Raw genomic sequence first — 9,491 nt, 5'->3', positions numbered from 1 at the left:
AATGCAGACTGGTGCAGCCACAATGGAAAACAGTATGGAGTTTCCTCAAAAAGTTAAAAATGGAACTACCTTATGACCTAGTGATTCCACTTCTGGGTATATACCTGAAGAATCCAAAACACTAATTCAAAAGAACATATGTACCCCTATGTTCATTGCAGTGTTGTCAACAATCGCCCAAATGTGGAAGCAACCCAAGTGCCCATCAACAGACAAGCGAATAAAAAAGACAATTATGTACATACGCTCAGCCATAAAAAAGAATGAAATGTTATCATTAGCGACAGCATGGATAGACCTAGAAGGTATTATGCTAAGTGAAATAAGTCAGCAGAGAAAGGCAAATACCATATGTTTCACTTTTATGTGGATGCTAAAGAACGAAATTAATGTGTAAACAAAACGGAAGAGATTCAGAGATACAGAGAACAGACTGATGGTTGCCGGAGGAGAGAGGACACGGAAGAATGGGTGAAAACGGTGAAGGGGTACAGATTGGTGGGTACAGCACTGTCACGGGCATGTAAAGTACAGCATAGGAAACACAATCCATAATATTGTAGTAACTGCATATGGTGCCAAGTCGGTACTAGAAGTACTGGGGGGAAAAGCACTTTGTAAAGTATATGATGGGCTAACCACCATGTTGTACACCTGAAACCGATACAAAATAATATTGAATGCAAAATGTAATTGAAAAATAAAATTAGAAAATAAGTGAGACAAGTAGTGGACTGAAGGGCATATATCTTTTTAAATCCTTTCCTTTTTCACTCCTCTAACCCTCTACTCCAACTACAAGTAAGTAAACAAAACACAGACCACATGAAACAACCTCGGCTACCTTCTGACAAATACCTTTGCATCAGAAAATACCCTAAGAAAGCCAGAGAACTAATTATTACGGAGGAAAAAGCACACGAAGGAACTGAATGTAATTTAGATAGCAAACATCCGTGCTTAGCTCCCTCCCACCTCTGAACTCCCAGCGGGTACGCCCGCTCCTTAACCTTCATCTTAAGCAAACATAAGGCAATGTAAACCAAGCCAGGGACCCTGAAGTCTTTAGGGTAATATTTATTGGAATTTGCAAAAAGCCCTCTGGCACATTCATGTACACGACTGAATTTGAGGCATGCTAGGGACATCAGAAGCCCACTCCCAAGCCTCAGCCGCAACACATCACTCACTGTCCAGATGCCCTTATATGGCCAGACTTCCTATAAATCTGACAGTTCAGTGTATGCATTGCGTATGTCTTGGCTCTGAGTCACATTCCTCCGGTATGTTTCCCTGGGAGCTTTGATTTCCGCTTTGAGGGCTGGCATGGACTCCTACTTGCTCTTATAAGAAAATGTCCAGGATTCAAAGTTGAAAATGTGCAAAATTCCTTCTTTAAGTACACAAACACTCCAAGTCTGGCCACTTTCCTGTAGTCCTGCCAGGTTTTCTCTCTGTCTGATACCTGATCAAGTAACCTTTTTTTTTAGGGGGGAAAAACAACCAGAAACATACGAGAAGGAATGTAGTACATCCACAGCTGAACATCTTACAAGACTTAACCAAACGACCTGCACAAATGATGCCCACATAGACACACAGACACCTTATATAGCTCTGTAAACAGGGCTCAGTGGCCAGCTTAGTGAATTCCTCATTTTACTAAGGGAGGAAAAAAATGCTCTCTAAAAAGCTTTTGGTAGATAAACACTTGCTTACAAGACAAAATTAGTGCATATTAACCATTTTGCACACAAATTCAAAGACCTTTTTCTCCCAATGCTGGACCTGCTGTCAATCAAAAGGGTTGGGATAAGTCAGAGTTGGATGTAGTTATAAGAAGCCACTATTTCCATTTTACCGCCCAGGCTCACACAAACATTTGCTGAGTCATTTATAATAGTGCAAGAATTCAGATCCCCATGGCATGAGTTAGGGACAGAGTGTCAGCCTTTCCCTCCCCTTTGAATTTCCTGGCACTGGAAGATCCGTATCACAGTATAAACATACTTTTGAGTCTGTGAATGTCTTGGGTGTCATTTCTCTCTCTCTTTCTCAATAATAAACTTTTACTTTAAACCCTTCCAAAGAGTTTTGATCACACACCTATAAGACACAGGTTATTTTTCTATTCTGACGCTCCATATTCTGTATATTTCAATATGCTTATTGTCTTTTAGCCAATATTCAAACCACCCATTTGGAGCTGCTATGGACTTTTAACATTTCCAGGGACCATGTGAAACTTACAGTAAAATCATATACAATGTCATGGTATTTTTACCACCAAGGTAGAATGGTAATATTTTTTATTATGTTCGTGGAAAAAGAACAAATTGAGAAAGTCTAAAAAATTAAGTACCGATTCCCTGAGAATTTTAATTTAATTAACCATCATTAAATGCTAAGAAATAAAAAATACTCATTATTATCATCATTTAAGTGGAAATTTGGGAAGATGGCTCCTGCTGTGACTTCCCTGAGATTTGTGAATGGCAGGTCCAAGAACACAACCCAGCTCACCCAATTGTAACCCAGTCCAGCAATGTATCCTCTCCATGAATGGAAGTCTTCACTCTCTTTCACACAAAACTGTTGATGGTGGCTCTCAGACTCTCCAGAAGACTCAAAAATCCCCAGCCTTTCTCCCATCTACCTCACCCTACAAGCTGAGACAGCTCACCACTGAGCCCACATCCCACCTTAGGTGAGGTTAGGACTTCACATCCCTCCCCTTCCCCATTTACCACACCTTTCCAACTATTAGTGGTAGATGTAATTGGAGGTTTAGGTCTTGAAAGATTTCACTGTGGCTTCCCACATATTTTGGACTTTTAAAATCATCCACAAGGGAAGAAATGGTTGGGGGCCAAGTTGCCTTTAATACACATGTGGCTATTAACATAACTTGGAATGTTCCTTCTTTAAATAGGAACTTGTAGGCCTCTTCTCTTTGAGGAATGTTTGGAAAGAACATTAACTAACAATGATGAAAATTCTTCCTGAGCTTCAGAGGCCCCCTTTGCTGGCCATCCACACTGTTGACACACAACTGCACTGGACAACGTGTGGACTGCTGAACACAGTAATTGTGTACAGATGATGTGGCCTATGCTGGAGCTGGAGTGGCTGGGTTTTTTCTTGGCTATTTTTCAACAGAATGAATTGAAACTTTAAAAACATATGCCCAGCTTAAACAGGCTGTTTGCAACTTGTACATCTACAGTGTTGTTTCTGAAAGCTTGTCTTCACATCAGAAACAGATATGGTTATCTTAAACCAGTAAAAGGAAGCATCAACTCGCTGGTGATACCACTGTCAAATGCTGTGGCATTACAACAGAAAAAACCGGCATGATCCTGGAGTCACTCTCTTTACATGGAATGGTAACTGGAAATATTAACAAAAACACAACTAAACTATAGATTCTAAGTGAAAGCACAGCTCATTAACTACGTCCTTAGTGAAGCTAACGAACGATATGAAGAAATGGAGACAGGCTTAGACGTTACTGGCCATATTTGACACCTGTACACAAGCAGAGGGAATAACACCTGTTCTCTCCTTGCCCCGACCTCATCCCATTAGGCTGCACACCCCTTGGGTAATAAGAAGTCACAGTCACTATTCACAGACATGTGGGGCATCACTAAAATATATTACTCACTGACACTCTTAATTCATAACCAGATATAATGGATAACACTGCTCTTGTCATATAAACAGATTTTTACTGCAAGACAAACCAAGTACAATCTAACTTCCAGTACAAAACCTGGAAGTTAACAGGTTTGAGTGTAAGAAAAATCACTCATTTTTCAAAGACCCACAGTGGTGTTTTCAAGAACCCCAAGAACCCCAATCTTCTTGCTGACCCCCTCTTGCCTGATTCTCCTCTCTTTCCGTTCCTGGGTTCTCACCCCAACATTCAGAGCCTCTGCCTCCCCAACACATAACCATCTGCTCTGCCATTCCAATAAGACCATTTTTCTGGAAAGACTGATGCCCACTCATCCTTTCCTCCCTACACCCCAACAATAAAAAACCTGCCACATGTGTTAAGAGGAAACAAAGCAAGAGTGCTGGAAATCTCCCTTGGAAAACTGCACACACACTCAGGCAGAGGCTTTGTTCTCTTCCTGCTCTGGCAATGGGCATCCAAACCGTTATCCCCATGCACTGAAGATCAGATTCCCACATCTCCATTATGGAATTCAGGGCTTTGCAGGTAGGCAGGCTTCTCGTGGATTTCAGCTTAGAAGCAACTAGCTCCTCTTCTGCTCTCTGAAGAGTTTCCAAGTCAGACAACCTCTAAAATTAAAATTATTACAAAAGTAATAAATAGGAAAACCGTTAGAATTGTTCTAGGAATCCCTGCTGTTGGCTTCTTTGGCTACCTACATTCTAAGAAGAATTTGCCAGTGGGTAGAACAGGCGCAGCTATTAGAAACAGAAGTGAGTGGTATAAAAAGTAATAGTTGCCGATGTGTTTTTAAATGATATAAGTCAGGAGTGGTGCGAAGAGGCAAGGGGGAAAAATCCTATTTGGTGCTGGAAATACTGAGCCTTTTTTTTCCCCTTTCTTTCTTCCTTTCTTTTTTTTTTTTAAGTGAGCTGGAGTGTGCCAGCTTTTTCAGACGGGAGGAATGCTGAGTGTCAAGGGGTCAGGATCAATCCGGTGTGAGTTGATGAGGCAGGAAGGTGGGGAGGAATGCGAGGAATGTCCCTGTTTGTGTGGGACTCCATTCAGCTCATTGGCGAGCCGGGGCCGCCCTGAGCGTATAAAAGGCTCGGCCGCCCGCCCCAACCTCACACAACAACTCTTCCCCGCCGAGAGGAGGCAGCCAGTGCAAGTCCAACCACAGGCGACCGACCGCCTCCAGCCCGACGGCAGCCGCCCCGGCCGACAGCTCCAGAAACGAAGTCCAGCACCCACCTCCAACCCGAGCCCACGATCCACCCTCCCGCCGACGCGCCGCGCCCATCCTGCTGCAAACTCCGACCCTCGGTCCGCAGTGATCCAACCATGTTCTCCGACCTGAGTCGCGTCTTTATCGTCTGCGGGTTCCTGCTAACCCTCTGCAAACAGGTAAACGCATGGAGACCCCCGCGGCGGCCGGCGCCGTTGAGGAAGGACTCGGCGGGGGAAAGGGAGGGCCCGGCGGCGCGAGGGGTGTGCGCCCCGCTGACGCGTCTCCTCCCTGCAGCCCGCCTCCGGCCTGGACTGCAGCGGCCAGTGCCAGTGCGCAGCCCCGGCGCCGCGCTGCCCCGCCGGCGTCAGCCTGGTGCTGGACGGCTGTGGCTGCTGCCGAGTGTGCGCCAAGCAGCTGGGCGAGCTGTGCACGGAGCGCGACCCCTGCGACCCGCACCGAGATCTCTTCTGCGACTTTGGCTCCCCGGCTAACCGCAAGATCGGCGTGTGCACCGGTAAGACCCGCAGCCCCTGCCAGGGCCCCTTGCCCCTCGCTACCGCTACGGCCAGCCGAGGTGCCGGGGACACTTAGTGACCGGCCACCTCCTCCCTCACGCCCACCTTCCCCCAAGAAAATAAGCCAATAAGCCTCACTAGTTGAGTCCCTTCCTCCGGCTGCTTCCAGCCCGCCCCCTGGAGCTTTGAACCCAGCTCTTATCCCCAGTGCGCTTACTGTCAGAGTACCAGAGACCGATGCCTGACCTCCGCACCCCTCTTTTTCCCATCCACTCCTCCAGCCAAAGATGGTGCCCCCTGCATCTTCGGAGGGACGGTGTACCGGAGTGGAGAGTCTTTCCAGAGCAGCTGCAAATACCAGTGCACTTGCCTGGATGGGGCTGTAGGCTGCGTGCCCCTGTGCAGCATGGATGTTCGCCTGCCCAGCCCTGACTGCCCCTTCCCGCGGAGGGTCAAGCTGCCCGGGAAATGCTGTGAGGAGTGGGTGTGCGATGAGCCCAAGGACCAAACCATGGTTGGCCCTGCCCTCGCCGGTGAGTTGAATCTTTCTCTAAGTCAGTGTAGCAATTCTCCCCCAGGGACTGAGTGCTAACTTTGCCAGGGGAAGGGGGAAATGTCTTATCCTGGCTTCTTACCTTGTGTTTGTGTGCTCTGCTCTCCCAGCTTACCGACTGGAAGACACGTTGGGCCCAGACCCAACTATGATTCGAGCCAACTGCCTGGTCCAGACCACAGAGTGGAGTGCCTGTTCCAAGACCTGTGGGATGGGCATCTCCACCCGGGTTACCAACGACAACGCCTTCTGCAGGCTGGAGAAGCAGAGCCGGCTCTGCATGGTCAGGCCTTGTGAAGCTGACCTGGAAGAGAGCATTAAGGTACATGTTCTGCTCCTATTCATTGATTTTCATGGAATGATGGTAGATAGGACCAAAGTTAGGTCTCCAACCACCTTGTCATTATAGGCCTATTATCTCCAAAAATATCTAACCATTGTGCTGTTTTGCTGGAATGAGATGTTATGCAATAAAAACCTCCAGCTTTCCACTACGAAATCCACCACAGTGTTAGTTAATTCAAGACATCCCAAAAGAGGCTATGCCTATTTTTGGAAAACTGGCAAAGGAGACTCAAACTTCCTCTCCTCAAAATATAAACAGAAGTCAGACAATATAAGCCTAGAACACACAGAGACTGGAGAAAGCTACTTCCCTTGTAGAGTCATTGATTTTTCTCTCCTCTCTTGTCTTCCTTAGAAGGGCAAAAAGTGCATCCGTACCCCCAAAATCTCCAAGCCTGTCAAGTTTGAGCTTTCTGGCTGCACAAGCGTGAAGGCATATAGGCCTAAGTTCTGCGGAGTATGCACGGATGGCCGGTGCTGCACCCCTCACAGAACCACCACCCTTCCCGTGGAGTTCAAGTGTTCTGATGGTGAGGTCATGAAGAGGAGCATGATGTTCATCAAGACCTGTGCCTGCCATTACAACTGTCCTGGAGACAATGACATCTTCGAGTCACCCTACTACAGGAAGATGCATGGAGACATGCATAAAGCCAGAGACAGTGAGAGACATTAACTCATTGGACTGTAACTTGAACTGATCCACATCTCATTTTTCTGTAAACATGATTTCAGTAGCACAAGTTATTTAAATCAGTTTTTCTAACTGGGGAAAAGAAAAATTCCCTCCAAATTCAAAATATTGTGCCGTGTGACATTCAAATAGTCTATCAACCCCAGACACTGGTTTGAAGAAAGTAAGACTTGACAGTGGGACTACATTAGCACATAGCACCAGAATGTATACTAAGGTGTGGCTTTAGGAACAGTGGGAGAGCCCGAAATCTTACAGTAGTGTTGTGCCTGCTATTTGCAGGGTCATTGAGAGGGGAAACGTTAGCACACTCACTGACCTGCCTGTAGCTGACAGCTAGGATGTGTTCTGCCATCGTGAGGCTGAGTCGAGTTCTTCTTTAAGTCAGAACAGCAGACTCAGCCCTGACATTCTGATTCGAATGACAATGTTCAGGAATCAGAACTCTGTCTATTAGACTGGACAGCTTGTGGCAAGCGAATTTGCCTGTAACAAGCCAGATTTTTTTTATTGGTATTGTAAATATTGTGTGTGTATATATATATATTTGTACAGGTATCTAAGTTAATTTAAAGTTGTTTGTACCTTTTTGTTTATGTTTTTAATGCTTTGATATTTCAAATGTTAGCCTCAATTCCAAACACCGTAGGTAAGACATAAAGCTTGTCTGATCATTCAAAGCATGACATGGATATTTAAATGGACATTCTGCTCAGTCAGAGTGACAGTCCATCCAAACAGATCATTTTGTTTGAAGGTGAGCCAGCAATGCCCTTGGAAGTCTGATTTGTAGGTTGGAAATGGGATAACCTCACTTTTGATGAACAAATGGCTTTTACTGAAAAGCCATTGAGTGGCTCTATACAGTTGATCAGTTTTTCCACATGGGAGCATTTGTTTCCACTTTGACTATGACTGTTTTGGGACAGTTTATTTGTTGAGAGTGTGACCAAAAGTTACATGTTTGCACCTTTCTAGTCAAAAATAAAGTATATATTTTTTCTATAAAGAGCTTGGTTATTCATTTATTCTGTAAACATTTCTGAGTTTACTTGCATATAAATGGGAAGCTTTTGTTTATCTTAAAATTATTCACCTATAAATTTCTAAATATGTAATAATAAATTGGTTAATCACGTCAATATAATTCTTACAATAATATATTTCACAGTGAACCAGGTATCATAAAGTTGCCAGAATATATACTATACTAAGCACACAGGCATTTTTTTTAGCTTCACAGTACTTTATAAGCACATTCACCTGTGTCTAGATTCTTCATTCTCCACCAGCCCCTATTGTATTAGTCCTGGCCCTGTTCACATTTAATGCTGCTGGCCATTATAGGCATTTAATTTCCAACCCTTCACATGATAAACTATCTATGCCTTGCATATAGAAAATGTTTACTCATGTTTTGAATTTGTATAGTCTACTGTAGACCTATTTCTGAACTTCAATATCTTACTGTTAAATCCAAAAAGTATAAAGTGAAAGCTGCATTAAAATGGAGCAGTTTAATAAATCTCATTCTGTACAATTCTGTTTCTAGTTGCCATGATAACCAATCACAAATAGATGGTGGCATAAATAGAAAAGGGATGATAAGCAAATCTTTGATTCATTAACATTAAGAGAAATTTTTCTTAAAAGCAACTCTTCTATTTCCCTAAGTTTTTGGCTTTTTCAGATCTCAAGATCTATAGCTTACCAAGAGTGGTTTGCAAATGATGAAATGAGATTGTTCTGGAAGAATGGTTTGTAGATAATGTTGGGCCTGTCCAGCCTCTAATGAAAAGTGAACTAAAGTAAATGGCAAAAAGGAATACTCCAAGCACAACTAGAAGCCCATTTCTTTCCAGATCAGAATAACTATAGATTCTAAGGGGAAAAAAATAGTTGCCGACAAAATAACCCATCATGGGGTAATTGGCAATGCTGTAGTCCTAGTGTCATGTCGAGAGACAAAAACACTTCTGAAAATAAAGGCTACTTCAACAAACAGTGCTCATGCCACAAACCGGAAGAAAAACTTCCCATGTTCAAAATGTGAAAAATATTTCTGGTCAAAACACGGGACTTTTAGGACACACCCGTGTACGTATATAGCAATGCTGTCAGCTGCTATGTCTCTTCCCCAGTGAGTCCACATGTGCATGTGTGTGTGCGCATGCAAACATACACATGGTATGTCGTGTTTAGTTTGCTTTTCCTTTCTGTCAGTTGACTCCTAGCTGCAAAGACGAAGGGCCATGGTAAATGAGCCTGACTGTCTTCAAAGGAGTTTGAGAATTCTGGCAAGATAGGAGTAAAACAGAGGCATAGATTTTAGAATTTTCAAATTTCCACATTTAAAGACAGCAACTAGATTGCAAAATCAAAACTTCATGAGCAACATTTATTTTAAAATTAGGTAACAAGGCATCCCTTAAACCCTGAAATGTAAGTGGGATAAAATCAATGCCCCCCAA

General features: G+C 43.9%; 1 protein-coding gene across 1 annotated transcript; it reads left to right on the top strand.

Annotated features, from left to right (window-relative positions):
* Positions 1-4,782: 4,782 nt before the first annotated feature.
* CCN2 (cellular communication network factor 2) lies at positions 4,783-8,029 on the top strand. The gene is made up of 5 exons (XM_036024734.1): positions 4,783-5,089; positions 5,208-5,427; positions 5,710-5,961; positions 6,092-6,303; positions 6,682-8,029. The coding sequence occupies exons 1-5, from the start codon at positions 5,027-5,029 to the stop codon at positions 7,000-7,002; spliced, it is 1,068 nt and encodes a 355-aa protein (XP_035880627.1). The 5' UTR covers positions 4,783-5,026; the 3' UTR covers positions 7,003-8,029.
* Positions 8,030-9,491: the final 1,462 nt, after the last annotated feature.

This window comes from Phyllostomus discolor, chromosome 4 (genome assembly GCF_004126475.2).
Source record: "Phyllostomus discolor isolate MPI-MPIP mPhyDis1 chromosome 4, mPhyDis1.pri.v3, whole genome shotgun sequence".
NCBI lineage: Eukaryota > Metazoa > Chordata > Mammalia > Chiroptera > Phyllostomidae > Phyllostomus > Phyllostomus discolor.
The sequence above is the reverse complement of the archived record's forward strand: the minus strand, read 5'-3'. Positions and strand labels throughout refer to the sequence as shown.

Bases quoted from the DNA above. Each gene is read 5' to 3' on its own strand.
- CCN2 (XM_036024734.1), top strand. From the start codon at position 5,027: ATGTTCTCCGACCTGAGTCGCGTCTTTATCGTCTGCGGGTTCCTGCTA. The intron at 5,428-5,709 runs GTAAGACCCGCA...CCACTCCTCCAG, and splicing joins CAAGATCGGCGTGTGCACCG to CCAAAGATGGTGCCCCCTGC. The intron at 5,962-6,091 runs GTGAGTTGAATC...CTGCTCTCCCAG, and splicing joins GGTTGGCCCTGCCCTCGCCG to CTTACCGACTGGAAGACACG.